This window comes from Chrysemys picta, chromosome 1 (genome assembly GCF_011386835.1).
Source record: "Chrysemys picta bellii isolate R12L10 chromosome 1, ASM1138683v2, whole genome shotgun sequence".
In the NCBI taxonomy this organism is placed as follows: domain Eukaryota; kingdom Metazoa; phylum Chordata; order Testudines; family Emydidae; genus Chrysemys; species Chrysemys picta.
This window is the reverse complement of record NC_088791.1, coordinates 100,679,395-100,694,115: the sequence shown is the minus strand read 5'-3', so window position 1 is coordinate 100,694,115 and position 14,721 is coordinate 100,679,395. Positions and strand designations below refer to the sequence as shown.

General features: G+C 42.3%; 1 protein-coding gene across 5 annotated transcripts in view; it reads left to right on the top strand.

Annotated features, from left to right (window-relative positions):
- TXNRD1 (thioredoxin reductase 1) overlaps nt 1–2,615 on the top strand; it is a 56,104-nt gene extending 53,489 nt beyond the window's left edge. For all 5 annotated transcript variants that reach the window (XM_065565112.1, XM_065565110.1, XM_065565103.1 and 2 more), the window contains one exon: nt 2,099–2,615. In XM_065565112.1, the coding sequence (XP_065421184.1) occupies nt 2,099–2,161 (63 nt within the window). In that variant the 3' untranslated portion in view covers nt 2,162–2,615. The remainder of the gene's footprint in view (nt 1–2,098) is intronic.
- Nucleotides 2,616–14,721: the final 12,106 nt, after the last annotated feature.

The window sequence follows — 14,721 nt, the reverse complement described above, 5'->3', positions numbered from 1 at the left end:
CAAGAAGCTATGCAGAGACCTCACAGCAGCTAGAGCTAGCCAGTACACACAGAAGTTGGGGTCAAGACCAAGAAGGAAAAACAGATAAAGCTAGCACATTTTAATCTTTATTTTCATTTCAAAGTGACTTCAACAATGCAGTACAATCAAAGTCCACTTGAAATGAAAATGAAGATTAAGATGCACATATTTTGCATTGGAGAATTAGAAGCCCTATTTCAAACCCAGTCCCTTAGTTTAAATATATCCTCTTTCTTTTCACTATAAATTAAGGTAGTTTCTTGCATGTATCTGAATTCCTTATTGGCATGGAGTGTTTTATTTGCTTACAGAGGGAGGAGGTTGTGTATCATTTATTGATGCTATTCCCCAAAGAGCTGTTAGCAGTCTGTGTACAGCAAGGCTTCAACTTACTGAACTTTAAGGCTTTCAGATCTCTATTAACTGCAGACATTTCAATCTTATTTGCATGAGAGAAATGTGCAGATACTCTGTTCTGTTTTCAGTTTATTCTTCCTCAGAGATGACTTTGATGCCAGCTAATTACTGTAGCTTTGAACCATTTAGATAGAAGTGGTTTTGATTTCCTGTAATCCTTCCTGTATTATGTGTGTGCAAAACAACACCATCAGTTGTGTAGTAAACCTTAACTACTAACTGAGGTAATTTGTTGGATTTCATGCAACTTATTTTTCTTCTAGAATTTCAGTACTTTTTCTTTTTACAAAAACTACTCTTGAATATCTTTATTTTTAATGTAAGTGTCAGGAAAGCACCGAGAGTCCTCACTTTGTAGACTAGATCTACAAAGGTTTCTTGGCTATTGTCTGGAGGGAAAAAAAAGAAAACCTTTATAAAGGGCACTGAGAATATTTTTCCTTCAGCATCATGTTAGAGCAGCTTGAATCCAAGAGAACTACATTGGAAGAGTTGTGCTCATGGATTTTTCATTTTTTTGGGAACAGTTTGAGCTCCTTCAGTCAAAGATATAGTTTAAAAGAGCCTGGTCCTGAAATGTGTGGGGTACCTCCATTAAAGTCAATTATTATTATTTTATTTGTATTACAGTAACATGTAGGGGGCCCAATGTGCTAGGCATTGTATAAACCCCTAGTAAGAGAGAGTCCATGCCCCACAGAGCCGATAGTCTTATAGATAAGACAGACAAGAAGTGTGAGAAAGGGACACACACAAGCAGAAGATTGTAAACTGAGGCACGGAGAGGTTACGTGACTTGCCCAAGGTCACAGAGGAAAAGTGTGTCAGAGTAGGGAATGGAACACAGGTTTCCTGGAATCCTTGTCCAGTGCCAAGATCATTCTTGGACCTCAACAGGCAAGTTGCTGGGGTAGAATTTCCTCCTTGCAGGTACTATGTTGGGCCACGATAGGTGTCCCTATACTGGCCCTTCCCCAGACAAACCTTTGTGCCATGGGCAGTAGACGTTGGGGCCTTAGTGTATATTCCTACGGCCATTCTGGCTTGTACCGCAAATGATAGGAACCTCAAGGTATGCTGCCCTAATTTAAAGCAGCCTCCAGGGCTGTTCTAAATTATGCTGGTTGTCATTTTAGCCCCAGAACCGGACAGACACAAAATTAGCTTAAAACCATCTTTCTCTTCCCCTTGCCCAGTGCTTCTGGAGACATAGAACAGAATCCCAGTGTATGTGTTGGAATGGTAGCCACATCTGCTCCACACTTCCTAAAGCAGGAGTTCCAATCACCGGATCCTGGTCCGCACAAGTGCTGTAAATCCTAATCCAAAATATCTAGAGCTGGAATTGGTTCCAGAATTCTATATGATTAACATGATATTTTAATTTACCATATTAAGATAAAAGTGGTAGAAAGCCACGTGACTTTCCCTCAATCATTTCTTCTTGACCACAAAAATAAAAACCCTAAGAAAAGTGGTGAAGACAAGGGGTGTGTGTACTGTGTAGCAATGAGGATGTTAAATGTGTCTTTGCCATTACAATATACTACTTAGAATAAGAAATGCTATGGTTGTAGCATTATTCCTTACATATCTGAGTGCCATCCTCCTTGGGATTCATTTCAATGTACTGAAAACATTCTTGCTTCCTTCCTCTTAGATATTCACCACGCTGTCAGTGACTAAGCGTTCTGGTGGAAATATCCTTCAGTCTGGCTGCTGAGGTTAATCACCCCCATTGTTGTTGCGTTTGCCAGAGACTGACTTTCATCACCACGGCTGACTTGTGCAAGGCAGAAGAAAACATCTCCAAACAAGCTGTCCTCATCATCCTCGGCAGCAGTGGGCACCCCCTTGACCAAAGCATTCACTTAACTGAATGGGAAAAGCACATTGGGATTTGTTAGTCACTCGTGATGATTGGATGGCAATCGACAAAACAGTGGGAGTATTTAACATCAAGCTGCTGCATGGCAAGGCATCTACAGGATGCTTCCATGATGTCGCAGCCTAAACCCAGTATTTTCTGGTAGGCAGCGATGGAAGAACTGCTGGCACAGTTTGAGAATAACCCTTTTCTCCTAAATGAAGAGCTTCCTAACTTAAATGTGTAACCACAAGTATTGATAGTTCTATGGTATCGCCATGTACTGCATTATAAAACAGTATGATGGTGACTCTTCCTCAGTGAGCCTGCATATCATCAGATCACAGTAATGCAGCAGGTAAAGTATGAGTATAGAGGGGTGATCTTATCTCATGTTTCATTCTGAGTCGCAAAATAGCCTGTCACGTACTTTTAGCCATAATTAGCAATATCCAGAATAGCAAGTCTTTTTTGGCTTCCAAAAATCCTAAAACCAAAATTAATCCCTCATAGTTTCTTATTCTAGAGATGAATACTTGTTACCACGGTTGCCCCTTGTACTAGCCTCTGAGAAAGGAAAATGTTTATCTTGGATAGGCCTTGTCTACATGGGAAAGCTTTTTTTGTGCGTGGTGGGGGGGAGATCTTTAGTTTTTTGGCATAAACTGCCTTCCATCCAGACTGAAATGATCTTTTGGGGCATTATCTTGCATCTTATCCCTCTGTAATTAACCCACTTTGGAAGTGACATAATTCTGTTTTGGAATGTGTTATACCGCTGTAAGATTGGTGTGGACATATCCCCGTTTTGAAATAGCTATATCGCATCAGGTAGTCCTCTCACTGCTATCCCACACTGCATTACTTCATATCTGGATTGGCTTGTCTGGTTACGTGTGCACGCTCCACTAGAGCTGGGACCAAAACTTCTTTTTTGTCCAAAAAATGCATTTTGCTAATTCATGTTGAATTTGCTGAATTGTTTTGGTCGGGAGCAAAAAAATTCTAAAATAATCAAAACACTTTGTTTCAACATTTTCTGAATGAGATGTTTCCATTTTTTATTCAAAATTATTTTGCATTTTGAATTTTACCTCAAAATTATTTTAAAATGTTGGGGAAAAAAAACCCAGACCACATCCTCAAACAAAACGTTTAATTCAACCTAAAACAATTTCCCTCCTGACTTTACGGTTCAGCCACCAAACTAAAAAATCACTTATTTGCACAGCCCTATCCTCCACCATATCCGGTATTTAAAGTCTATGTGCTTGGTGAGGGAATGGAGGGGTGACATGGTGGTCTAAGGGATTGCGGACCTGGGGGGAAAAAAGAAAAAGTTTTAAAAACCAAGCTAGGTTGCTGAGGGGCACACCCAAGCACCGTTTTACCAAAGCTGCTGCTCCCAGATTATGATGGACCCCCCCCCCACACACACACTTTTTTCAGACCAATTTAAGCACCAACTGCATCTTGATTGGACATCCCTATCTCTGTTTAAATAATGGCAGACACACAAGTGCACCTGTGTATCTCCAGTTCGAGGCAAGTTCGCAGACCCTGAGTCCATTGCAACCTCATGTGGTTGCATCAGGAAATTAAGGAATTCCTGGCCTTCCAGGGAGAAGAGTACCTTCAATCTCATCTTTTCAGGAGTCACTAGAATGCCAAGTTTCAGAGTAGCAGCCGTGTTAGTCTGTATCCGCAAAAAGAACAGGAGTACTTGTGGCACCTTAGAGACTAACAAATTTATTAGAGCATAAGCTTTCGTGGACTACAGCCCACTTCTTCGGATGATTTACCAGCAGCTAGCAGAGCAAATGCAGGAGAAAGGGGTATTCCCAGGACAGGTGCCAGTGTGGCACCAAAACCAAGGAGCAGTGGTAGAATTACAAAAACAAAGATCTCGGTTAATGCTCCCAGCACATGTGCATGCTATGAGGAGCTGGACTGAAGTAACTGCTTAGTTTTAGCCTCTTGCTCTAGCAGCATCCATCTCCTCCAACATCACCTGCCTAAGCAGTTAACATATATGGAGCACCCTGTTTGTATTAATGATGGTCAGGATTGTTGTACTCAGCAGTGCTTCATCCATGCTGCCTGACAGCAGTTTGAAAACTCGTTTGAAACTGAAACAGTTTGAAAATGGTGTTGACTAGTGGAAAACAAACCAATTATGGGTTACAGTGGAAGGAATCAAGGGAGTTTGACCCCATGTTCCAGTAGATTCCAGTAGGTATCCCACAATCCAAAACAATAAACAACCTACAGTATATTGAGCACTGTACCCTGGGACACCTGCCCAGACAGCTTGTGTGCTTATTTAAAAAAACAGTGTTGCGTGGGCATTGTGATTCACAAAGGAAGTTGCTTAAGCCATTTTAGACAAAGCAGTGTGAATGCACTCTTTCAAGTTAGCTATATTTGTATAGTTGAGTAAATAAAAAGAAAAAACAAACCCTGTCAATCTTTCCTGTGTAGACAACACCTAAAACTGTCCTAATTTCCATATGTGCATTGTTTATATCCGATTAAGAGAATTATATTTTTAAAACAGACTATTTAAGTGGTGCACTAGCCTTGCGCTGGGCTTCTGCACAGGGTGAATATCACCATTTTCTATTGAGAAGCTTCTAATAGTGCTGTAAATTATTTTTATAAACTCATATACTTAACTGAAAGATTTTTTTATGCTTTATACCATATAAAACAATGTTTATTTTTTTCTGGCCAGTTTATTGCAGCAAATAGAATGTTTGAGTGAAGTGCTACTCCTTTTGATGCACTCCTGAGTGAAGAAACGATAGCTTAGCAAGACATATATTTTTAAGACCAGAAAAGACCACTTTGATCATAAACCTTTGCGTCATTTATTTCAGTCTTTTGATTTTTGAGTAGTATGTTAGATATTTTCAGAAAAATGTAGGGCTTTTTCCCCAGTGCATATCAAACAAATAAGGACAAATTTTTCAAAATGTAAGGAATGAAAAATTAAGGGCCTACTTTTCACTAACATTAGGAGCATTTGTGTTCCTAATGCTCTAGATGTCACATATATAAGACTTCAGAAAATACAGTAAGTAGAGTTTCACACTAGGTAGGCCCTCGAACTCAAACATTTAAGCACACGGGGAACTACTTATATGCGTCATCTCCCTGAAGACAGACATTTAAGTATATGAATAAGTTCCATGTGTACTCAAGCATTTGCAGGACTGGACTATAGATTATAAATCCTTCTTTACTGATTAATGTGCTAAATAATGATTTTTGGTGTATATTTTCAAAGCTGCTGATTTTTATATTTTAAACAAGATAACTGAAATGTGAAAACATTAGTACTTTCTCCAGATTTTTCTCTCCAATATTATTTTTACTGTGGGTCTATGCATGGTCAAAGAGGCATATAATTTATGAAGACATCATATAAGGCTACGTTAAAGGCCAAAACAAAGTCCTTTGAATTCATATCAAATTAAATATACATTTTATTATGAAATCTTTGGAAATATATTAGAAAATGTAATAAATTAAACTATTTATATTCCACTCATGTCCTGCTCTTTATTTTATCAGTCATTAACATTTTTGGATCTCCTACATGAATACAAGCCAAATTCCTCCAAAGGTATTTCATGTCAAAAATGTAGAGAATCAGCGTTTTGTAAAGTTTCAGTGCTTAATTGGCAGGCTTTATCTAATGAGATTAAATTTTTTACTGTTTAATTCTCTTCCACTTATCTTTTCCCAGCCTGGGGTGACCTGTTAGATGATTGTACATGTCTGTGGTATTCAGAGAGATTTGCCGATGGAGATGCCTCCCTCTTTCAGATGAAAACACTACAGTTTTCTTCTGTAATCTGAAGAAATTTCTTGGGCTTAATTGTCAGATGCCCTATGACCCCTATTAACCCCCTGCGTGGACTCACACATTTTCTGGGGTTGGCGTGGAAAGCAGCTGCTGCAGGCAGAGCTACTGCTGTCTCACTAACACAGATGGAGTGGACAAGCAAGAGGGGGGAATAGACACAGTATTGGCTCCACATTCCCATGCACCAGCCAGCACAGCTGGGCTGGTGAAGAGGGAAATTAGATATAGTGCTGGTGCAGCTTACTTATCTCATAAAACAAGGAATAAGCAAGGACCCTCGGGTAGCTGAGCTACACGCTGCCCCTTACTAAGGGCTTTTGATAACTCCCAATCTAGCTCACAGTCAGGGCCGGCTCTGGCTTTTTTGCCGCCCTAGGCAAAAAAGCCACCCGCCGCCCCCCCCCCCCCCACCCGCCAGCACGGCAGGGGAGGGCGCCGAGCAATGCCCCACCGGCCGGAGCGCCGGGGGGAGGGCGGCGAGCCCGCCGCGGCTCTGCTCTCCCCGGTGGCCAGAGCGCCGGGAGGAGGGTGGGGAGCCCGGCTGGGGCTCTCCGCTCTCCCCGGCGGCCAGAGCGCCGGGAAGAGGGCGGGGAGCCCGGCCGAGGCTCTCCGCTCTCCCCGGCGGCCAGAGCGCCGGGAGGAGGGCGGAGAGCCCAGCTGGGGCTCTCCGCTCTCCCCGGCGGCCAGAGCACCCGGGGGAGGGCGGCGAGCCTGGCTGGGGCTCTCCGCTCTCCCCGGCGGCCAGAGCACCGGGGGGAGGGCGGCGAGCCTGGCTGGGGCTCTCCGCTCTCCCCGGCGGCCAGAGTGCTGGGAGCAGGGCGGAGAGCCCCCGGCGGCAGGAGCGCGGCGGGGAGGACTGGCGAGCCCAGTCACGGCCCCGCTCTCGGGCCGGAGCGCCCCACCACGCCGCCCCCCTCCAGGCGCCGCCCCAAACACATGCTTGGTGGGCTGGTGCCTGGAGCCAGCCCTGCTCACAGTGTCAGTTGAAAGTTTGGCAGTTGCAGATAGCTATTGTCCAAGTAGAACACTATTGCCGGTTGGCATTGTCTCAAATGGCAGAGCACCTCTTAACTTAAAAGGGCAATGTGTAAAACCATAGAAATCTATTCAGTTAGGGCCAGGTCCACTCCCATTAAAGTCACTCACAGGACTCCCATTGATTTTTACTAAGAGTTGAATTGGGCACTTCAGAGCCATTGACAAGCCCACTCGATTAAAAATGTAACATACTACAACCTAGTGTTAGTTTAATATTCTTTTAGCACTAAATTTTTTTCTTTTAAGCAGGACTTACTCTAGGTTGCTTGTAGTGTAATTACGTTGTGCCTGCTGCTGGCTTAAAAGAGTAAACTGTGCATAACATTTTTAGCCTAAAAACATCAATGTAAATAAGGCATTCGCTGAACAACATTACCCATGCTGAGAACTGAATGTATGCCACACAGTGTGACACGGAAAGAAAAATGATGAATTGTGCTTGGTTTTAGATGAGGTTGGCCTTCATTCTCTGAGACTCTTATTCCATTTGGTTCTTTGGCCGTGGTTTTTATTGCACGTTGTGAGTTGTGGCATAGGTGAGCTAAAGGTTTTTCCAGTTAAATTCTTCATTCAAGTCAGCTTGTCGCCTATAAGTAATTCAAGCAAAACAAACAAAGACCCAAAACAATGACAACCACACAGTGTGCCATAGGCAAAAGTTATTTAGTGTTCTCCAGTTTGTGTTCTTTGTGCATATTTATCAACATGGTCATTACAAAACCACCTGCATAGTTGAGTATAATTGCACAGTTGGCAGTATCTGCAAATCCATGCAGAGAACTGAGGTGCTGTGCCAGAGTTGATGTGGGGAAGCCAAGAGTGATATAGCAGAGGGTACTGAAAGTCAGAATTCAAATGACAGTGACGAAGTTGGGGGTGGGAAGCTTACACAGCTCTCATTTGTATTTTTCCTGGCTCTGCCCAGCATCATCTGTCTCTTACTTTCATGAGTGTTAAAAATAACCCGCAAATTAATAACTTATCCCCAAATAACATTTAGATTTAAACCTACACTGGTCACTCAGACAACTTGTACAGAAAATATCACTTGCCGCACATTGACAGCTTTAAAAAAATTGTCTCTAAGATGTGGTCTTGCTTTTTTGGTCAGCGGATGTCAGGTCCATAACACAGATGAAATGTTTTTGTAAATGATGATTGTTGCTTTTCGTTTAGGCAACATTAAACTCTATTTAAAAAGAATATTAACACGTGATTCAGATGTTAGAGCTTCCAAATTATTAGTACTTGTTTCTCCAAAAGAAATGGTGAGATTTTCAAAGGTGGCTCTTACTTCCATGTTTAGGTGCCAAACAGCTCCCAGGCTGTTACCTCTGGCCTGTTGCTGCGGCCTCTCTCCCTACCCCACACAACTTCCAGCTGTGGTCTAAAAAAGTCCAGAGAGGACAGCAGTTCCCATCTGGCTTCAGTGTAAGTTTGTGTGCTCAGCACTTTTGAAGATCAGGTCACTTATTTAGGTGACTAAATATGGACTGAAGAGCCCAACTTTATGCACCCATTTTTGAAAATCTTGGCAAATTTGTTTTCACACTCCTCACTAGCAAGGTACATGGACCAGGGAGAAGAAATTTGCAATTCAATTCAGAATGTTTGCTTCAAGCAGCAATCATTAACCACTGAAGTAAATACACACCACCTTATCCCATCACTGCCAGAGCCTTTTCTCGTCAGGCTTTATAATGAGCTGGTCGAATAATTTTCATCCAATAGTTGTATTTAAAGAATGTCACACTTGGACTACATTATTCATGGCATATTTTTAGAGAGCTGGGTGAATAATTTAAATATATCCATCCAATATATTTATCAAGTATGGCGTTCAACAAATCTATCTTTTTCCCCATTCTTTGCTCAGTTCTTCTGTATCTATGCAGTTCTGTTAACGGAATGATACTACTCTTCCTGCAGAGATCCCCGAGTTGTAGCCAGCTCTTCTTTAAGGGGGCATGGGGCTAGGGTTGCCACCTCAGCGGCACAAAAAGCTGGGACATCCAGGATGATCCTGAGCCCATAAAACTGGACAGCTGGCAGAGTGCACTGAGAGCCCTTAGAGATTGCCCGGGACAACTACCCCAAAAAAGGGATGATCCTGGGAAAATAAGGAATCTGTTATGCACAAGTAAGAATTTGCTAGCAGATGTGAATTCTTAGCTTGTCACTCACTGTCTCCACTGCTCTTCTCAAAAAGTTCATTTAAATACTGAAGCCAATATTCCTATGACTAAACTGTGATTGTGGTGTTTTTCGCTTTACGTATCTTAATTCAAAGGCAGCAATTTATCCTGCTGAGTCAGTGACGTGAGCCATTGCCCTTTAAAAAGAAACAACCCCTCAATCTTGGCTGTGTTGAGGATTCAGAGAAGAGCTCTGTGTGAACTCGAAAGCCTGTTTCTTTTGCCATCAGAAGTTAGTCCAATAAAAATATTACCTCACCCACCAGGGATCTCAGAGGATTAATTAGCAGTTATCAAGTTTGAGATTTTTGAAGGAGCCTAAGGGAGTCAGGTGTTCAAATCTCATTGAAATCCCATTAGAGTTGTTCACTGGTGCCCTTAGCACCCTTTCAAAATCCCCGCCCAAGTCTTAAACATGTTGAAGGACATGCCAGACAGTAACCTATTGTTGTTCCTTTTGACCCAAATGGCTAGCTAATTTTCAGGGGGTTGCGTGTTAGGAGGAGACACAGATGATGGAGTCTGGTATTTCTTTGATGCAATCCTGTTAATTTATCAAGAACGTACAAACTCCTGGTTCCCTGTGCACAGCAGGAGACAGTTTCTTTGCTCACAACCACAATCCTCCTTCCAGCCAATGCTTTAGCTCTTTCTCTTAGTTTGTCTCAGGGTGACCTTACCAGCGCTTCTCTGTCTTCCTCATAGCTGCAATCCAATCAATCCTGTGCCCCTGTGTTTATCAGTCCCACAGGAAACCCTATGGACCTCATGGCCCAGGCTTGCATGTGGTCTCACCCTTGGGAGGTGATTTTCCATTGTTTCAGCTATCACTAAACACAGGGGCATCTAATTGTTCCCTCTTTTAGCCTGAATGGAAGGCAGCTGTCATGCCCAACTGCTGTGAGTTGTATGATGCTCAGTCCCCTTTATAACACTATCATCAGTGCTGGTGAGCATTTGGATGTTTGGCTGCAGTTCCAATAAGCACAACAACATTTGGATCTTTATACAAATTATGTGGACCTCATGCATCAGTAATAGTAAGACTGGAAATATCATAAGGTTAAGTTTCCTTGCGGTGTTCCTTCTGAGCTTCTCAGTGGGCTAGATATACCACAATGGTAGGCTCCCTTGTGGTATTTGGCACCTTGCTTCTGGTAGCCAGTAATGCATGGGCATATAAATTGGTGACCAGGATGGTAAAAGTAGAAGATAGGCAGATAACCTTTTTTCTCCCCAAACTTCTAATTTTTTCAAACTTTAAATTAGGGTTGATTTTAATTTTACATGAACATTCATGGTGATGGGGAAGGGAGGTTCCTACTTTATTTCACCTGATTCACACCTGTTTCTGATCATCAGAAACAATAATAACCAAGTATCAGAGGGGTAGCTGTGTTAGTCTGAATCTGTAAAAAGCAACAGAGGGTCCTGTGGCACCTTTAAGACTAACAGAAGTATTGGAGCATAAGCTTTCGTGGGTGAATGCCCACTTCATCAGACCAAGCTCCATATAATTTCCTTTAATACATGGGACACACTTTGAAGAATGCTTAACACTTAGCTCAGTAGAACACTTTGTTGATACTTGCAGGTCTCCAATTACACTATCAGCTTTTTGCGTTCAGTGGGTTTATGGTGATGGGCAGAGTTGCACTGGATGGCTTTTATCATACTGGGATGAGTCAGAATTGTAAAGCATTTACAAAATACATTTTTTTATTATTTTACTATTATGGCAGCAGCCATAGACCCCAAGTAAGATTGGAGTAACATTGTGCCGGGTGCTGTCCAATCACGTAAAATGACATGGTCTTGTGCTTTCTAAATTATATGGGGAAAATGTAGACCTTAAACAGTCTTAAAGCCGAAGGCCAAATTAATTGCTAGCATAATAAGGTGTAATTCCATGGACCTCAATTGTAGTTAAGACTCTAAAGGCGCAATTGTATTACTGGCTGTGCAAAGTGTGGGGGTCAGTAGCCTCGATGGGTTCATCTAATATTATGGTAGCAGCCTGAGGGGGTTTTGTTGTGGTGGTACCAATGCCAGTACCAACTGGCACCTCAGTAGGTGGCCAAGCATGCAATGACTATTGGAACTGAATTATCTTCTCATTTAGATAAGAGATCCCTCCAGTTCAGAGGAGAGGCAGATTGGTGAGGCAGTGAGGGGGAAAGCAATGAGCAGGCCAGATCAGGTAGTGTAAATCAGAGTATCTCCACTGAAGTCAATCCTCAGCTGAGGATCTGGCTCCCACCAGTCCCAAGGGTGCCAATAAGGCATCTTTCACCAGCACTCCATTCAAAATAGTACATATGCCTCTTTAAAAACGACTTCCCATGGACAAGACTTTCCTGCTCTTGGGCATGGAATTTGAGCTCTGCTTACAAAATGGAGGAACCAATTCAGCTGGAATGCTAACTTAGTAGAATTAAATCTTGTTTCATAGAGGACATATTTGTATGCATTTTTTTTTAAATAACGGTACCACAAACTGCCTTCAAAGGAAAAAAAAAAAGCTATTGCTATTCAGAGTGAAAAATGTCATTACTATGCTGATAACTGTTGACAGGTACATGTCATGGATGTGTGCTATGATGTGCTAATTATTCTGCAGTTTGAGCAGATGGCACTTTGTGTTTTCATTTCAGCTGTAAAAACACAGTATTTGTGACATGTTGACAGTGCATGTTTAATTGCTCCATGGATGTCTTCCAAGCTCATGTTTTCCACTCATTTTCAGAAGAAAGATGCATAATTAGCTCCAGGGTTATGGGGTATGTTGCTCGTTAGCATATTTTCATTTGCTCCTCAGTGATGAATGAGGGCTGGTGTCACAAATACTAAAACCTACCTTTGATGCTGAATGCTGCCACTGTGGCATAATACAGGTGGATTCCTAGCCAATGTTATGAATCAAGGACACAAGCAAAGTACATTGTGATCCAACTCATCTTCCATAAATTCCCCCATTCCAGGGCTAGGCTCAGAAGAAAGGGATTCAAATTAGTTAGCTATTAGTAAGGCCACACAGGACATACCTGGAGGCCCTATTCTTGGCATCAGGACAGATTATTTCTTTGACATTTAATGGCAGTTTTAAGTCCCCCTTTCTGCTCTTTTCTCTGACTGTGACTTTGCTTACTTTTTTGGTGTCAGGATTATGATGTACAATTGTACAGCGGGCCAAATTCCTCACATGCACCTGTGCAATCCAGGTGAAGGCAATAGGGTTTTATGGGTGTAATGAGAGAGGGGTCTGAGCCAAAATCCCAGATCCAATGTCCCTCTGTCCCTGAGCTTTGGAGGGGATTGCAGTTTCAGGAGCTGGATTTGAACTTCCCAGCTGGCTGCTCTCTAGAAATGAACCGAACCCCCCGATACGAAAAACATCTATAGACTTAGGGCTTTGCAACCCAGATCTAGACTTGTTTGCTGGGGCGTATCTCCTCAGTAAAACCAGGACAGAATTTTGCCCAGGAACTTCTATAATTGAAGCTTACTGGACCGGCCCCGATGACAGAGACTTACAGAAAATCCTAGACATAAGGCATGGTAATGAGGCAATTAATGGAAGACTGGCCCCAGTGTAGGAAGTGATTTGCACTAGTGAGAGTGCTGATTGAGGATAAAGCTTCCACGCTGAATTCCATGGTGGAGAGCCCTGAATACCTACTAACCAGAGGGAGAGCATCAGAGAAAAGAAAAGCACGAAGCTTAGGTTCCACCCACGGTATTCTTCAATTACTCTCAGAAGCAGTCAGAAGAGGCCTTAGGGCATGAGGAGGATTTTAAATGTGCATTAACTTGGCATCAATCAAGACACACTAAAAATGTCTTGGCCATTGCAAAAATAGTCAGGCAGTAAGACTACAGCATGATGCAGTGGTATAGAGATAATCATGTAATTTTTTTTCTTCAAAGAACATTTTAGAATTCTTTTTGAGGAAGAACAGGCAAATCTCTCTCCTCACTATGGAATGATATAATTTTAAATTGGTTTACATTCTGTTCGCTGTTTTATAGATGGGGACCCAACCTAAACCTCCAGCTTAAGAGGCACAAATTCTCCTGGGAAAATGCCCCCAGCACCAACACTCTGCCATCTGACTTGTTTTAGTCCCTTCAGCTTTTTCCTCTCGCGAAGTAGAGCATCGAGATCAGAAGTATCAGATGTCCCTGTGGAGATGAGGCATACACAGTGGGAGTCTAGAGGTCTGAGAAGTGATGGATGTATGGTGAAATACTGGGCTCATTAGAACTTGCCCTCTCTGCACTAGATGAATTAGTTCTGCCCTCTTGCTTTTGTATGGTTTGACAAGCTCTCCACCATTATCCCTCCACATTTTGTCATCTTCACATCTGTTGGTTAGTTTCTATCTATCTAGGTTTCTAGAAGGCTGCCCAATACTGTAGTATCTGAGCACCTTCCATGAAATGTATATTGAAACTTTGCCCTTTGAAGAGGTGACTAGTGGAGGAGATTTCTTTATTGCTACACTACAGCTTTCAATGATAGAAAAGTTATGCCTTGTTAACCTTCATTATATCTGGGGTTCAGAACATCTGAGCTATTTTGGAAGAGTCCATGATTCAGCTAGGAATATTTTGAGAGAAGCAGCACCCCAGCTACACCCAGTGTTCCCGAGACACTCCTCCTCCATAGCAGTTGGGAGTTTTGAGGTGTGTGTGGGGGGAATGTTCAGCTGCTATATCTGCTCTATGCCACACAGGATTCCCCTTCCACAAATGGGATTCGCAAGTAGTTGGTTAAACCTACATTGTGCCGAAGGGGCCAAAATCTGGCCCTAGATTTCAGCACTTCCCTCCAGGAAGCTCATGGGGAGGGAGAGCTGCCATTCAGGTTACAGGCCCATATGACATCATGATTATCTGCTCCAAAGAGCTTGCCAGGGTCCTCCAGCAAAGAACGAGCAGCCAACGCTTAATATCTCTCGCATAAAAAACAAGCGGGGTGGGGGAGAATTCTATTTTAAAAAAATGGAGACTCTATATACACAATAAAGAAGCAGTAAGGGGAAACCCAATTCATTTTTGCTTTGGAGTTAACCTTTGTAAAGAACGAGCCATTGTAAGATTAATGTTCACGTTTGAACATTTTTTTATTGTATTCCAAAAGTGACCATATGGTTATTTCTTTCTGCTTTTCTGCCTTTTAATGCTATTTCTCAACAACAACAACAACAAAAAAGCTTTTTTCTTCACAAGCCTGGAGTCAAATGGTTTAGATCTGTGGGCTCTTAGTGTGTGATATTGGAGGGAAAATGCATTCATTTGTTTTCATGCAC